Source organism: Hyaena hyaena, unplaced genomic scaffold (assembly GCF_003009895.1).
Source record: "Hyaena hyaena isolate Hyena2069 unplaced genomic scaffold, ASM300989v1 scaffold_1631, whole genome shotgun sequence".
Classification (NCBI taxonomy): Eukaryota; Metazoa; Chordata; class Mammalia; order Carnivora; family Hyaenidae; genus Hyaena; species Hyaena hyaena.
In genome coordinates, this window is record NW_024082265.1 from 119,003 (window position 1) to 136,291 (window position 17,289).

At 38.6% G+C, this 17,289-nt stretch overlaps 1 protein-coding gene across 1 annotated transcript in view; it reads right to left on the reverse strand.

Annotated features, from left to right (window-relative positions):
• Nucleotides 1-261: 261 nt before the first annotated feature.
• The window catches only part of LOC120226229 (PZP alpha-2-macroglobulin like), a 48,305-nt gene continuing 31,277 nt past the window's right edge, over nucleotides 262-17,289 (reverse strand). The window contains 19 exon segments of the mRNA XM_039224417.1: nucleotides 262-419; nucleotides 977-1,018; nucleotides 1,495-1,597; nucleotides 2,350-2,418; nucleotides 3,093-3,183; nucleotides 4,278-4,405; nucleotides 4,570-4,788; nucleotides 6,360-6,583; nucleotides 7,533-7,713; nucleotides 7,918-7,992; nucleotides 8,308-8,464; nucleotides 9,592-9,679; nucleotides 9,961-10,137; nucleotides 10,499-10,582; nucleotides 11,917-11,968; nucleotides 12,887-13,008; nucleotides 13,372-13,498; nucleotides 14,378-14,606; nucleotides 15,253-15,397. Of these exon segments, the coding sequence (XP_039080348.1) occupies nucleotides 397-419; nucleotides 977-1,018; nucleotides 1,495-1,597; nucleotides 2,350-2,418; nucleotides 3,093-3,183; nucleotides 4,278-4,405; nucleotides 4,570-4,788; nucleotides 6,360-6,583; nucleotides 7,533-7,713; nucleotides 7,918-7,992; nucleotides 8,308-8,464; nucleotides 9,592-9,679; nucleotides 9,961-10,137; nucleotides 10,499-10,582; nucleotides 11,917-11,968; nucleotides 12,887-13,008; nucleotides 13,372-13,498; nucleotides 14,378-14,606; nucleotides 15,253-15,397 (2,336 nt within the window). The 3' untranslated portion in view covers nucleotides 262-396.

Here is a 17,289-nt window from a genome sequence, read left to right on the forward strand (position 1 = left end):
TGCCTTACTAATCAGTACTACTTACTTATCTCTCTCTAAGTGAAGGCTTCCGAGACCCATGAATGAGTTTTTTTTCCTAAGATCCCTCAGAACATAAACTATTTTCAATTATTCTGTTTGACTTTATATGTAATATCTGTAGCTGAACTATCGGCAAATGTTACACATTCTTCACATTATTTAAAATAATATAACTCTTCATGTAAACATGTAATTGATATCTGAATGAATGAATGATTGAACAAATGATTGGTTGGCCAGAAACATATATTTATTTAACAAGCCTCTTTGATGTCTGTTTCCTTGATGTCTGTTTGATAGAGACAAATGACTCCATTTCTTCTAAACAGTATGGGACCAGGAATCCAGCAAAATATGTAGAATAAATATGGGTCCTCAAACATTGCCATGTTCTGCATCTATGGAGAAAAGAGAAACATAGGAAGGTGGGGGCGGGGAGATTCCTCAGGAACACTCCTTCAGTCAAGCCTGGGCTAGACCAGGGGTTGGCACACTTTTGCTGTGAAAGGCCACATGGTAAATATTTTGGGTGTTGCAGGCCTTGTGCTTATGTCCTAACTATTCAACAGATGAAAACAGCTGTAGAAAATAATGTAATGAGCATGGCTCTGTTCCAATAAGAACTTCATTTACTAAAATGGATGTTGGGCTAGATTTGGCAGGAGAATTAAGTAGCTGTCCCATGGGCTGAAGGAAACAAATTAGCTGTGATGTAAAATGTTGCTATCAGTGATAGCTATCCTACAAACGAACAAGCAAACAAAACTTTTTGACTTTACTGATAATGGTGTGAATATCTGAACTTGGAGAGCCCACTGTTTTTTCTTTGTGTGAGAATGCCACAGGCACTGTTTTGCGTCTAGGAAAAGACTTGTAGAGAATTTTAAATTTAGAAGAACGTTTAGGGAGCCTAGTTCATGCGGGATAAGGGTGGCCTTGGCATGCGACCTCTTACCTGTGCTGCAGGGGGCTAGGTACTCAGCAATGGCAGACTCATCTGAAAGAATCGTTGGGTGAAAAGAGACAAAAAAAAATCCGTAAGTGGGAGCCCATATTAAGTCTGTTCACTTTACTTCTGGAGAAAAGCACATATCAGGATTGTCAAAACTCTATGTAAATATACAGGTGTTGAACAGGATAGTTAAAATATTTATATTTGAACACCCATTTGTCATAAACTGCCTTTCCTTGTTACATTATCTTTTTATGTGGATTATGTTCTCTATGTCTCTAAAATATTTGAGAGCAGTGTCCAGATATTATCTTTCTTTTTAGATTTCTAAGTTTCTGACTCAGTAGATAGTGATAAATTTGTTCCATTAATAGTTGTTACAATATGTATCTTAGAGCAAAGAGACAAATAGATGTAGTACTGACTGAATGGACTCAAAAGTAGGATCTGTTGTAACAATGGATTCTATTTCTTGGTGCTGGGTTGAGATTATCTAGTTGTTTCAGTTTCTTCTCACTTACCTGTCTCATAGTAATCATAGACTTTGACAATCGCTGGCTTGAGTTCCCTTACTGGGATATCCTGCAGAACCGTGAAGGAAAAGCTGAGTGTCTGATTTGTTACCTAAAAGGACAAGTGGGAGTAATGAAGAGTCTGGAAGCGAGCGTCCTTCCCTCTTCTTTGAGCAAATTATATTCTTTCTTGCTCTCTGGCTTTCAGGCACTTGTGTCTTTTAGGCAAACATTTATGGATGACAAGATGGATTTTAATGCAACTTTGGAAACACTTTACCATGAACAAAATTGCCCAGAGTTTCTTCTAAACAGTTGAGACAATCCATATTCTTTTGTAGGCTTCCCTATAAGATTAACTCTCTGGGCCTATGTGAATGTTTTCTAAGATGCAGAAACTTGGCTTTGTAACATTTGTAATTATCAAGCTATTTTTTTTGGTGTGACTGGATAAGACATTCCGTTTGCTTTATAGTCAGATTTGAAGATATTCATAAAGTCTACATTTTATTTTATCTTATAGAGTGATGTATTAGAATGTTTACACTATCATTAATCAACTACCATCATCTATTTATTCTTTTGGGAGAGCTCTTCAAAATAACAGACACAATAGACTTTTTGTTTTATTGATTTTCTACTTGAAATTTCATAGAAATACTCATATTCCATTTTTAACATAATTAAAGGGACCAGAACACTCCATGGGCCTAAAAGGAGATTTTTATTCTTTTAGAATAAAGGGACTTTCTAGAAGGGTGCTACTAATTACTGCTTTCCTCATATTACTTATTTTCTAATGAAGAGATTCAATTAAAAGACCACCATTATGTATAGTCTCAGCCAAAATGTCAGAGCTCTTACCTGTTCCACATAAATGAGGACATGGTTATTGCTGACTTCTGTCCTGCTCACATGACTAGATCTTTCGAGCTGAAGAAAATTAGAAAAATCAGAAAGTTAGAAAGACAGCAGATCATGGTAAGGGACAAATGTCCAAATGATGTCAGGGCTAGGATTCCTATAAATCATTTTCATGATTCAATAGCCAGGGTACATTAAAGATATAAAAGATGGGTGAGGGGAAGGAATCACACTTGAACACAGCCTTCAGTGTTCTCATGTCTTGACCATGAAAAAACCATCTGGCTTTCTATGAATAGAAAGAAGCCAGTATTTTCAGATCAGGATTTCCACCATGTTTCAATATCCAAGTAACATATTAGACTCTCTGGCATCATTGATGATTCTAGTTCACATCGATTCTATCATTGCCAAATGTTTGAGAGCATATCAGCCAATTTGATACTTAATCATTGTCTTTCTTGCATTGATAAAATAAAGTTTTGTGCCCATATGCTTTAATTCCCTAACTAGACTGTGAATAGCTTAAGGACTGGGACTCCTTTTGGGTTTCCCTGGTATCACACAAGTCCCTCGGCTTAGAGACAAATAAACAGTTATTGGATTTAATTTCCTGGGTTTGAGAAAAATATCTTGGGGGAGGGGCAGGATGATAATGATAAGGCTTTGCTATCGGTATGCTCCAAGTTTGAAGACACACAGCGTCCTTTGTATGAAATTCACTATGCTTAAAATTCACCTACCATTTTTATTGTTGGTTTCAAGGGGATAAAACCAGATACCATCTTCACATCAACGATCACCATATTGGAGACAGGACGGCTTCCTGTGTAACTATAGTGTCAAAGGGAAAAGGAGTAAGGGCTTTGTATGTGAAAGAAAGTCAGAGTCCCTCCTTCAAGACCTACCATAAACCTGCCTGTCTTCATGAAGTTTTCTGTGACTTCTCCTAGAAATCTGTGTTCCTCGGACATGTATGACACTGATGTTTGGAACCCTGAATGCACATGGGATCTACAGCTTACTAAAATCATAGATGTTCAAGCCCCAGTCCCAAACTATCAAGTCAGAATCTTTGGGAATGGAGTTTGGCAATCTGCACTTGTTAACACATGATAGTTTTTGATCACTTTCATCTATGCGTTTGTTATTTTGTAGGTATTACTTTTATATTTTTAGTTAACTTGAATGTAGAATGTCTCCCAGAGAGGTTTCAAAGTGTTACAAGACCAGATAGACTTATATTTTATATTTTGAATAAATTGGTGTTTTAATCAGGTTGGTTGTCTGAAACAAGATTTGTTTTACAATACCAGTACCATTAGTATTAGTTACATAGTATTATATTGCTGCTATGTTTTCTTAGGATTCTTATAAGTTTTTGATGGGTTATTATAGAGCAATTTCCATATCTTATATTTAATTTATACTTCTATTTAATATTAGCATTTGTTATTTATCTGATTAGAAAATAATAAAATAGAATGCAACTATTCATAAGAGGTAAAGAAGACTTACTTCAATCTAAAGTACAAATGTTTGTGGAAAATAATTTACTCTTCAGTGAAGAGTTGAACAAAAATTAGTGTAAATGTAAGAAATTTTTAGAACATTTGAAGAGTTATTTTTTCTTTGACATTTTAAGGCCAGACTTTGCTTTTAAATGCTTTTGAAGTATTACTAAAGTTTTAAGACAAAAAATATTACTAAATAAAAGAATCACTTCATGGTGATACAAGGTTAACTTCATTAGTAGATATAACAATTTTCAATTATACTCACCTAAGAGCATAGCTTCAAAATATATTAATTACTGATGGTTCCAGGTAGCTTTTATTTATTTATTTATTTATTATTTTTTAAATAGTTTATTGTTCCAGGTAGCTTTTAGACTCGGAATTGGGTGATTCAGTCAGAAGAAGTCTTACCTGACATTCAGTGAGATCTGGAAGCTGGTGTGAGCTTTGGGCCCCTCACAAGTATGGGGTACAGTCTGCACCTTCAGAGCAAATGGGAAGTCCTCCTTCTCTGGAAGAATATTGTACTTCATGGATGTCTGTGGAACAGCAATGCACCATCAGTTTCTCTCTTTGCCTAGGACTCCTCACTTTTTCATCGTTTAACTTCTCCAGATTTGCTCTTTACTTGTTCAGGAACAAAAGACCAGAGCCCCCCTTTCATTCTCTAAGGTTAAAATTTCCAACATAACTTGAGTCTCACCTGAAGATACACACATCTTTCTCCAGTCACTGTTATGGCATATTCCCCAGGTAGCTCTGGCAATGAGACCCGATGCAGTAAGAGGAAGTTGTTTTCATCCACTTGGAAATTCATGGAAAATGTCTGTGAATTCTGAATGGTCACCTGTGCAGCTTTCTCAGTCCTGGTGAAAGTGGTGGCTTCATATCTGGACAAAGCTTGGAGAGCCACCACCGTGTCCTGGAAGAGACGAACGGAGAACCCACCCCCAATGAGTAAGTTTTTGGTAGCAGGGACTTGCCCCAAAGTCTGTGCTGGTTACCACAAGGGGATAATGGCTTTTTCCCTATGAAGTTCACATCTGCTAATTGTTTTTCCTTTTTCTCTGCCTTTCAGTCCCCATCAAAGTGATGCTACAATTTCTGCAAGTGAAATAAAAGTTTCTGATGCCAATTACCCTTGCAATTTATTTTCACTTATATTGGCTTTGTTCGAAGGAATTATTCCCTATATCCAGAAACTATGGCCTACTCTTTCTCATCAATGGTGCTCTTGGCTATAGCTTTCAAAGATTGGGTCTAAAATTAATGAGTTAGGAAAAAGAGTGAATGGTGTTAATTTAGATAGAAGAGTGACCAAAATTGGCTGTGAGTAGTATTACGGGACCATTGCACTTTCCCAAGTTTCTTTCCCACTTTTATATAGCTTATTTTCATTTCCCACACCTAATTCCTCTTAATAGCAAAAGTCCCACTATGTACATCCTAAATATTGAAAGAAGTTTGTAGAAGGGAAAACCCAGATTCTCTGGATATTTAACACAATCACTCATATCCTCAGTAAAGTATTTCCAGAATTGTGGTAGGAAAAAAAATTCCAAGAACCTCAGCTTTGAAAACAAAAATCAGTTTAAAGGAGAAGTAAGAAGAAATTTTGCAGGGTAGGCAGGAAAGAGTGGAGAGGCTGAACAGAACTTCTCAATCATTTCATGAAGATCGAAGTGAATTCTGCTTGGTCACTTTCCTTTTATTATTTTTTTAAATTTTTAATGTTTATTTATTTTTGAGAGAGAGAGGGAGAAAGAGAGAGACAGACAGAGAACAAGCAGGGGAGAGGCAGAGAGAAAAGGGGACAGAGGATTCAATGCAGGCTCTGTGCTAACTGACAGCAGAGAGCCCAATGTGGGGCTTGAACTCACAAACTGCGAGATCATGATCTGACCTAAAGTCAGACACTCAATCTACTGAGACACCCAGTTGCTCCGGTCACTTTCCTTTTAATCCTACAATTCTCTGGTTCACCTTAGAGGATTTCTTGGAAGAATCCTACAGATGTAGTCTGGAGCCAAGAACACTGTTTCTTACCCAGTGACGATTTTACCTTATCTCAACTGGAAGTAGGTAGGATGCTATTGGCCATCTGGGGGGAGAGGACAGGGGTGCCACTAAGCATCTTTGGTGTCCAGGATAGCCCCTCACAACAGTAATTATCTGGCCCGAGATGTCAAGAGCACTGATTTTCAAAAACCCTAGTCTAGAGTGTGGCCAATGACCAATATGTGTAAGCTCTTGAGAAGGCTGATGTTTATGGTAAGTAGCCACATTTGTAGGGTGTTTACATAGCACCCGAGGAAAGCATTTTCAGGGAATGTCTTAAGTCTGCTTACTTCAAATTCCCACTGTCCTCAAATATCCCTGAATAACACTCCCCAAGATTTAATGGTCACTTTTCTTTTCCTTGTAACTCTTCTATTTTCAAGCTTCCCATCTGCCAAGTGAATCTGGAGGAAAGACTGTTTGGGAGCCACAGACCTGAGTGGAGGAGAAGCCCCCGTGGGCATTCTGTTGCTTTATGAGCCACCTCACGATGTGCGTGGCAGAAGTCAGCTCCTCGGAGGTCGGGGCAGACTGTGCTGTGAGGTAAGCAAGGAGCACATAGGACGTCATCTCCACCTCAGCTGAAGGAGCCTGGGGTTGGTAAAAATGCTCCACCGGTGCCCTGGGTTTCTGAGGTCGCTCCCAGTGGACTGAGTTGTCTTCAGGGTAAGAAAAAGGAGAGAATCCTAATTATCAGTGGATGATACATGAAAACACATTTGTATCACATGAAGCTGAAACTAATATAGAGATGGAGTAAGGTCCTCTCTGTCATGAGCCCCACAAATTCCCTAAGTCACATTTCCATATTGAACTTGGTTTAGTCCTGTGGGATTAAGTTGAAGAATGTTGTTGGAGGAAGAAGAACGGAACATCCTTATCAGTGTCTTAAATGTTATTTTCTTAATTAATTTTTTAATGTTTATTTTTGAGAGAGAGAGTGAGTGTGTGTGTGTGAGAAGGGGAGGGGCAGAGACTGAGAGAGACACAGAATCTGAAACAGACTCCAGGCTCTGAGCTGTCAGCACGGAGTCTGATGTGGGGTTTGAATTCACAAACTGTGAGATCATTTCTGAGCTGAAGTCGGATGCTTAACCGACTGACCCTCCCAGGCACCCAAGAGTATTCTCTTATTGCTTGGGATATTTCATGGAAACTGGAGGATAAATTGGAATATAAAACCTACCTATTTGCTCCCAGAGGACTTTTGTGATCATCCCTTTTGCCAATAGAGATAAAAACACTTTGAAAATGTCATTGCACTTCTTTGAGTATCGTTTTTTGTTGTGCCTCTTTTCATTCAAGTATAATTTCATTCAAGCAGGTAATTATGTAAAATATATAAAAATTAAAAATATAAATATATGTAGCAGTTAGTAATAAACTTCCCTAATTTACCTGCAGCATTGTCTACTATGTGACACACTGTATAACATAAAAAATCACAGAGAAGACATTTTCATAAGAGGTGCTCTGGTATCATAATACATGAGTTGGATAAGGAATTCCAGATGAAGCCTTTATTGCTTTCAGCAGGAACATAGTTCCTATCTTTTTGTAGTATTAGTGGAAGCAGAAGGGGAAATTTTTTTTACCATTCCCTCTCACCTTCATTCACAGCGTCCTCATTAAGAGAGTTCAGTATTTCTCTCTTCTTTTCTTGGTTCCCCACTAGGGCAAAAGCGTAGGCCAACAGCGCCTTGGTATAGCTATGGCTCCTAGGGGTTCCCTCCCGTGCTGTGCTCCAGGCAGACTCCAGGCAGAACAGGGCATTGCGAATAACAGGGTGCTGCAAAGACAGAAATGTAATGATGTCAGCCTGGGGAAAGCAGTGGATGGAGCAAGCCCTGGGCATGGTTGGTAGCCAGCCAGATAGCCATGACAGTGAAATTGAAAAAAATATTTAAAATCTCTTAATAGTTAAGTCTTTAAAGAAGACTTATTTCAGCTCTGTAGTTTTCACAGTAGGAAATGGGATTGGGGTGAACCTTACAGTGGCAGGGAGAGGAATTTCCAGAAGAGCGATAGTAACATAGGCAGAGAGGGTCACTTCATCTTCTACTCCTCCCTGTGAAAAGAGGGAGAGAGAGCGAGAATTTTTATCAATCCTAATTTAAAATTTTAGTATATTCTTCTCTTCTGTTTCATGAAGACTCTCCTCAGTATGTCTCTATCCAGCAAAATAACATCCTCATGCAAAGTATCATTTCTTTCTTCTCAGGTCTAATGTTTTCAGGTTTAATATTCCTTCCCTGATGCCCTCTCACAAAACACTGGACTTCATCTTTGCAACTTCTCTGTGCGTTTCTTCTCCCATCAGCTTTGGAAGAATATTAGCATTTGTGTATCATGAAGTTCAGGATAAATACTCAGAACACTTCACCTTAATGGCATTGTTGAACAGTGACCCAGAGCTCCTGAAACAGCCATCATCCTTCTGTCTTTCGGAGAGCCAGGTAAGGGCTTGGGTGATGTGTGCTTCATCAATAAAGATGTAAGTTCGGGCCTGGGAAAAAGTCTTCAGTACAAAGGCTGTGAGCCTGAAGAGTCAATGAACCGTTACTGAGAGTTTGGAGACTTTTTCTCTTAACCTGGCAGCTTCCATATTCTTTTTTGTTTAGTTGCAGCCTGTTGTTAAATGCATTACCAACTGGTCCTTGTTTCCTAAAGCATTTCTGTGTTGCTTTAGAGATTCAGGTGTCTCCTAGACACCTTGGGTAGTTAAGATATTTGTTCTCACATTCTGGACTTTCTGTATTTATTTCTTTTCACAGATTTCCATTTTTAAAGTTATTTATTTATTTTGAGAGTCAGGGAGAGTGTGTGAGCAGGGGAGGGGCAGAGAGAGAGGGAGAGAGAATTCTAAGCAGACTCTGCGCTGTCAGCACAGAGCCTGATGTGGGGCTTGAACGCATAAACCATGAGATCTTGATCTGAGCTGAAATCAAGAGTCGGATGGTTAACTGACTGAGCTACCCAGGAGCCCCTTTTTTCACAGACATCTTACCTCCTCATCTGCAGCTAATAGTCTAATGAACTATTTTTAATGTCCTGCTTCAGTAAATATTTCTGTCCACCTCACCCACCACTCTTCCACCACTTTCTGGGTCATTGATTTCCTCTCATTTTCTTGTGTGGTCAGACTTATTCAAGATAGATAGATAGATAGATAGATAGATAGATAGATAGATAGACAAGTAGATAGATGGATGAACACACAGAAGATAGATGGACAGACTGACCATGATGGATGGAGAAACAAAGAGAGACAGACAGACAGACAGACAGAGTCATCTAGTAGAAGGTAGTAAAGTACACTCAGTGAGTAATGGCTGCTGTTTTCTTGCCTGTCACCAGCATCTCTCAGTGCTGAGCAACAACTTATGAGGGAAAACCACAAACTTACAATTGTCTCTTAGCAACATGAAAAAGAAAAGATACTTGGTGTATTAGATATAAAAAGAATCAATCTCCAAGTGTTCTCAATTCTGCCACTTATTGGTTGTTTATACCAGAGCCATTTATTTATCCATGTTGTATGCCATTTCCTCCTCTGTAAAATGAAGTGGCTCTCACTTCACAGGATAGTTGTAAGACATAAATGGGCTAATATATGTACATGCTGTGAATTCATTGTTGAAACTCAGAGTAGATTTTCTTTTCTTACCAAGTGTTGCCCTGACTCCTGCCATATTGCTGTCCAAAGGGGCTATAAGAGCCATCTTGGTGTTTGTAGTTCAGCTGTCTCTGGTAGCCTGGAATGAAAGGTTCAATTAGTTCAAGAAGTATTACAGAAAGGCCAGGCACCCATAGGTGCAGGTTGATGCATCCAGAAGTCACAGACATTGTATGATCTCTTGTGATAGGACCTGTCATAATTTTATGGATATGTCACAACACAACATCCTATTAAATGGTGGGGAAATTGTCATTTCCACAAAAATCACTATCTTTAGCTTAATATCTGGTAATATAATTCAAGCTTAATTGGGAAAAATCTCATTAGAGCAACAAAATAAACATTTCTTTGTCTCACCACTGATAAGATAGCCAAGGGCCTTGGACTTGAGCTCTGCAGTCAACTGTTGGGTTTCATTCAGATAGTTCAAGACATAGATGTTTGGAGCAAAGAGGGCCATGTTTTGTTCTCCACAGCCATAGGGCATCTGGAGGAGATTGTGTATATTTTGCATAGCAGAACTTAATATGTCACCTGGGGAATGTGAAAGATTAGATGTCAGAGTAATTTTGGCTCATAAGTAGCTAACACTATTAAAGACAAATGATTTTCATATTTAGAATTATAGATACTGTCATTTAGGCAAGGGAAAAGTTCTATTTAGAAAGTGAGACTTCCAGAATCCCAATAGAAATAGATGCTATCAATAAGTTGAGATTTCAGACACAAACATAGATAGATAGATAGATAGATAGATAGATAGATAGATAGATAGATGATAGATGATAGATAGATGATAGATAGATAGATAGATAGATAGATAGATAGATAGATAGATACAAATGTATTATGGCTGCTCTTTTGTCCCAAGTTTCCTGGGTGCAAGATGACTCACCCAAAACTGAAAAAGAGGCTCTGGCAGATTCTTTGACCACATTAGGTGGGAGCTTCAGGGATAACAGCTCAGATATTTCCGTGCCTTTGGAAACAGAAAACCCATATCAAAGATGGCATATCTTATAGCAACACAATGTGGTGGTTAGGGAGGAGGGCTTCAGAGCCACCCTGCTCAGATACAGTACTGGCCCTGCCACTTACTAGTGATAAACCTGGACAAATTACTTAACCTTTTCATCGTCTAACTTGGTCATATGATGATTCCATGAAGAATGCATGTAAAACATGTGCATTAGAGCAGCCTCTGCAACATGTTAAATCTCAAGACATGTGAGCAGTTGTTATTGTTGTTATTATTATATTCAGCGGTAATGTTATTAGGTCTCCTTCACGGACCCAGGGTCCCAGGAATAAGGACTATTACCTTTAATAATCCAGCTCTTCTTGGCACTAGATAGTTACCAGACTCCTTTCCCCTCTCACTTTACTATGTTTTGTGTTGTTGTGCATAGTGGTTCTTGAAAAAGAGCCTGGGAACTGGTGAGGGTGTATAGTTTTTTATTTAATTGTGTAATTCTCTGATTTCATTGTTCTCTGATTTTATGTTTTCAACTGGTCCTTCTCAAGTGACAAGAAAAGTGTCATATACACTATGAACGTAGCACTAATACTAATGTGGCAACATAATTTACAAGGTACAGGTGTATCTTAATGATATGATAAATTCTCAATGTAAAGTGTTGTGGGTTTTTTTTTTTTTGCCATGAAACATATTTTTTTTTTTTAGTAAGATGAGTACAAAGTACTCATTTCATCATCAACTATTTTAGAGAATATAATTGTTGTTCAAACTTACCACAACTTAGCTCTCCTTCTGCCTAGACTATGACACTTAGCTACTATATCTTGACTGGTTCATGATCAGCCACTGGGCTATGGAGGTAAAAGTTAAATGTAAACTGAGCAAGCCCCAGCCATAGTCTTGTCTATTCCCTAACCCATGTTGATGCTCTCTCTTGGGCTGAGTGTCATCTTCTACAAAATGTTATAAAGAAATATTTATTGCTATGCCAATTTAAGGAAACATTCTGTAAAAATTTTTTTATTTCTCAAAATATGAGAGACAAAGACAGAGATCGAGCAGGGGAGGGGCAGAGAGAGAGGGGGACACAGGATCTGAAGCAGGCTCCAGGCTCTGTGTTGTCAGCACAGAGCTCAACACGGGGCTCAAACCCACAGACTGTAAGGTCATGACCTGAGCCGAAGTTGGACACTTAACCGACTGAGCTACCCAGGCACCCCAAGGGAACATTCTAATAATAATAGGAGATAATATGTATAGACATGCATTGTAACTTGACATACATATCCCTGTGAAGCATTATTCTCACTATGATTATGAAGATGGACTCTTACCTGAAACACAGATCATAGAGTTGAAAGTCTTCTCTTGCTCAATACCTTCAGGCTGGAGTGGGAAAAAAAAGGAGAAAAGGGATAAAGATCCAGTCTTCTGGGGAATAACCATAGATTCATTGCACTGAAGGGTGGAGTTTATAATAAACAATCTTAATATCCTACTTATTATCAAATTACTATAGATCCATACAATTTGAAAGACCAGGGAGAACAGCAGAGGAGAAAAGGAGGGATAATAAGGAAAGAGAATCAAAGGTAAAAGGTGTGAGAAATAAATGAATCTTAGAAGAGAGGTAGAGATCAAGAAAAGAAAATAGCTCTAAAATAATCTAAGAAAAAGTATTTACAATAAGCTAACAAGGTTAGTTAGAAAAGTTTACTATAATACTTTTATTTTTTTTATATTCTATTTTATTTTAGAGAATGAGCAGGGATGAGGGGCAGAGGGAGAGAGAGAGAGTCTTAAGCAGTCTCCATGTTAGGTGTGGAGACTGACAGAGGGCTTGATCCCACTTCCATAAGACCACGACCTGAGCCAAAATCAAGAGTTGGATGCTTAGGGGCGCCTGAGTGGCTTAGTTGGTTAAGCGTCCGACTTTCGCTTAGGTCATGATCTCGTGGGTTCGAGCCCCGCGTCGGGCTCTGTGCTGACTGCCAGCTCAGAGCCTGGAGCCAATTTCAGAGTCTGTATCTCCCTCTCTCTCTGACCCTCCCCTGCTCACGCTGTCTCTCTCTCTCTCTCTCCTAGAAATAAATAAAACATTAAAAAAAATTAAAAAAAAAAAGAGTTGGATGCTTAACCGACTCCTACAATACTTTTAGGACGGGAAATTCCATTGGTTTTACCAGGTGGATTGTGTAAGTATGGTGTTAATTACCCTTTATTATTTCAAGAATATTGCCATATTTTTCATTGTTATTATTGTTACTTAGAAAAATATGTCAAAGTGGGGCCAGACCGACTTACCTCCACCAACAGGGTTTTGATGACCATGTCTTTTCTCCCAATCTCAGAGACCTCAGCAACCTCATTTCCACACAGCTCTAGGGAATGCACTGCCTCTGCACTCACCGAGAAGTTCACATTTCCTGAAACAATGAATGTAGAAAAAAAAAGCATTCCTCTTGACATCAGTCCAAGCCATTCTTAAGACCTGAAAATGACTCTGCTCTGTAATCATATTGAAGGGCTGTACTTTAACCTTACTATTGGCTGGAATAGGAAATAAAGCTGAAAAAAAAAAAACCTAAGGCTAATGTCCACTGTGCCCAGGTACAATGATCGTGGGGCCCAGGTGCAACGGGAGTAGTAGGAGGCCATTGTGGGTAGAAATCAAAAGAAGTACAAAACTAACCTTATGGAATTATATTTGTGGGAAAGAAAAAGGAGAAGATGATGTAAATAGGGTTCAGATATTTACCACACTTGTTAATTGGGGGAATATCACTCACCCAGAGTTTTAGGAGTTATTGTCCAAGACAGGGTTTGCCTCTCATTTACACAGATGCAGTAGGATTCCTTTCCCTTTTCATTCTGGGATTGTAAGAAGGCTGGAGAAGCTTTCAGCTGCACACTGACCTATCATTTGCAAGTGAGGCATAGAAACAAAAGATCGGAATATGGAGAGACAATGAATGCACAGAACTGGGACTGTGTATGAGATGCTGCACTAAATTGAGATTTGGAAAAACCAATTATGTCATGTAAATTCATGCATGCTTTGAGGAGTATAAGGATGGCAGTGATACAAAGCAAGAATGATTACTTACTGGGAGGATCTGGCCTTTGCATTAGAGTAGATTTGAGAAATCCGCAGGTATAGCAATGGTGGAGGGAAGGGAAAAACAGCAATGGAATATTGCCTATGGGAGCACTACCTACTGGTTCTACTTGTTGGTTCCTACCGCTCATGTAGATTTTCTTCCTGACTTCTTTCTTCCCTCCTTCCCTCAACAAATATCACCTGTCTACTATACACAAGGCAGAGCAAATTAAGAGGTTCATGACCTTGAGAATATTATGTTACAAAGGGGATAAGCTATATACAAAACTGTGACACAATTTACAAAGAAATACATGCTGTAGAAGTTGCAAGCATATTGTTGGCGTTTAGAGATAAGAACTTGAAGAATGACACTTACGGAATTAAGAAAGAGGAGTTTTCTGTCAGCATCAAGGCTTTTCCTGACAAAAAGCCTATCTCGTGGTAAAGGATACTGCCAGATTCAGGAAATTTTCTTTTTAAAAGTATATGGTTTGGAGATCTTGTACCTGTAGCTCAAATGTCATTGTGTTATCTTCCTGATCATGCCCTGCCTTGCTTAGCACTATTTTATTTGCAGTTCTAGTGCAGAATCCCCAGGAGTCTCCACAGTCTTGGGAACAGAATCAGGAGCTGACTGACCGAGGAAGTCTTTGATTCTCTCCACCCTTTCGGTTCACCCTCATTTTTCTTACCTGGATGCACTTGGGAAGGTAGTTTAGGACAGTGGCCTTGAGTGTGAAGGTCTCTCCGCGGATCACAGAGTAGGGCATGGTGAGCTCCACAAAGAAGGGCTGAAAGGTGTGGAGGGAGGCGGGAAGAGAGAGACCAAGTCCAGTGTCATTGGACAGACAGAGGGCGCCTGCCTTCCACTCAGTGATGGTGTCAGGGACTGTCACACCCACTTCAGCCACACCTGATGAGCTGAGGAGGATAGAAATGTGAAGAAGAGAAAGAAAGCAGGTGAAACATCTTTTCTCAAGTGAGAATCAGTATGTGCACATGAGTACACCAGATTACATACTGGGAAATCAAGTCAGGAAAATAGTAGGTACTAGCTGGTGCTTCTTTCCCTTATCAACATAACTGTACCTCAAAGAAAAATAGTTGAATGTGATTCAGTTTGGTCCATAGATGTTCCTCACTGTTGTAAATTCCCATAAACAAGCATATTTAAGAATCATGATGTAACAAGCAGACCATTACATTTACGTAGCCCGGTTGTTTATATGTGTGTTCCAATCTGGTTTATGGAAGGTTCCCTCCATAGCTAGGCAGTCCTGCATTTGGATATTTGTAGCACCCATGTCTATTTTCTGGAAGGCTCAGGAATACTTATTTTCAAATCGCTTATCTCTGAGACAATTTTACCTACATAATGAAATATAATATACCTTTATATTATATTTAAAACCTATATAATAAAAGCATTTTCTTAGACCTATCTGGAAAAGATGAGAGGTTAAGATGATTATTTAGAATTTCTCAGAAAGTCTATCTTAGAGTTGAAAATGCTGGAGGATCCACATACACTCACCCACAGCAAATGGAGGAGAGTGAAATTACTTACTCCACCACCACCAACTCCCAGATCCAGGTCTCAGGGAAATAAGTCCTTACTATTTCAGTGACTGGCTCTGGATTTTGCATATTATTTATAGATATTATATTAGACGAGTCAAATTGAGGACTATACGGACTTGCTGCCATTCCTGCTAATAAAATAAAGGAAAATTACAATCTAGTTAAACAAAAAACATCCATTCATGGCATATGCGTGAGACTTAGAGAGGAGATTTTCAGTTAACCTGCTCAGACGGTCTCCTAAGAGTTGTAGAACTTTGGAAGTAACTTGTTGAGCCCTCATTCTTTGAAGACAGGAGTCTTTGTTAAAGGTAGAAATTCCATGTATCCTAGAGATACCATAATTTTATGTGAGTGGAGGCTCATAGAGCAAGGTAACTTGGAGATGCATTTACAGTTTGCGGCGGACGTAATGGGTTTTCAAGGTCACAGAGCATTGTTTCCTTGATAAGAAGGACTGAACAGAGAATTCAAAACTCTCTTCAGGCAACAAGTGTTCAATTGTTCGAATTACCAATGGGTGAACAGAATTTAATAATATCAATTCTTTGTGCGCTATAACGAAGCTCATAAACTCATTGTTCTCTTGATACCAAGGTTAGAGCATTCGATTTTCTTCTCTTTATTTCTTGGAGAGGAGAAATGAAAAATTCAAGATGCCATAGAAAGCTATTTCCATTTTGCTAGGATGAAGACAGAGAAATTATTTATAAAAGTGACGGGATAGAGAACTAAACATGAAAGCTTTCTGGTCTTTGTGCCTTGGGTTGTGCTTGTAACTGAGTTTGGATTGGGCTCTCCATCACGTACCCCATGTGATATTTCAGAATTGCCTTGTGAAAGAATATTTATTAAAAATTTTTCCAGACATTTTTTCTTTGATATCTTTCTCAATTGTAAAAAACATCAACAGGAAATTTCTTTAATTAATGTCAGACAACTTCTTTCCCTTATGTCCTTCCGTATTGGTAGCCATCGCTTTTTATAACTTTAATTTCTCCCTGATGTTGCTCTATTGTCTCTGTTTTCTTTTTTACTCCTTATGTTGAATATGTTATTGGTACTTAAATTTTAGTATCTAAATGGATGATGCATCTAAATAAGCTGTTTTCTCTTTCCTGCTACAGATGCCAAAGGTCCTTTAACCTCTCCAGCTATTACAGTTAACAAATAATGTGTTATTTTAACTCCATTTATTGGATGGTGATTGTATCCTCTTTATTGTCTCATTCTCAAGGTCAACTTCAGATCCTTTCACAGTGTTTCTGTTAAAATTCCATTCTCCTTGTGTCACGACTCATAAACTCTACTGTAAATGCCTTTACACTCATTTCCTAAGACAAGCTGTTGTTGTTGTCGTTATTTTGCTTCTTTTCTCCATCTGACTTCATCAAACTGTGTTGATCCCTGGACACATTCACTCACATTCCATTTCACTGCTGATCACAAAATACTTTCAACTGGATATTCTGTTCATGGCTGCAAAAGGGCCACTCAATTTAGATTTGTATTCATTTTTGACCTTTACTACTTTCAAGCAAAAAAGCATAAAAATTCAAAACTGAATTTTCTTCTAAATTCAGTATCTAGTGTGATCCTTATAAGAAACATATTAGATCACATCACTCCCTCCTTCTGAAAATCTTTCCATCTCATGCAGAGTAAAAAGTCAAATTCTTACAATGATCTACAAGGCCCTACACAATTCGGCCTCAATTATTCTGCTGATCTCTCTCTCCAGCTGCTCTTACTTTATTCATTCTGATCCAACCGTGCTGGTTTCCTTACTCTTAGAACATTCCAGGCAAGCTCTCGCCCTACAGCCCTTGAGAGACAGAATCGTGTTGAGGTTAAGAAACATGGGTCTGGAGTCAAACAGCCAGATATGAAGCCCCATCTCATATCTTACTGGCTGTGGCATCCTAATGGTTTGAGTTACTTAGTCTTTCTGGGTTCCATTTTTCCATTTGAAAAGTGGTGAGAACCATACAAAAGAAATGGATTGACTTATCTTGCTTAGCAT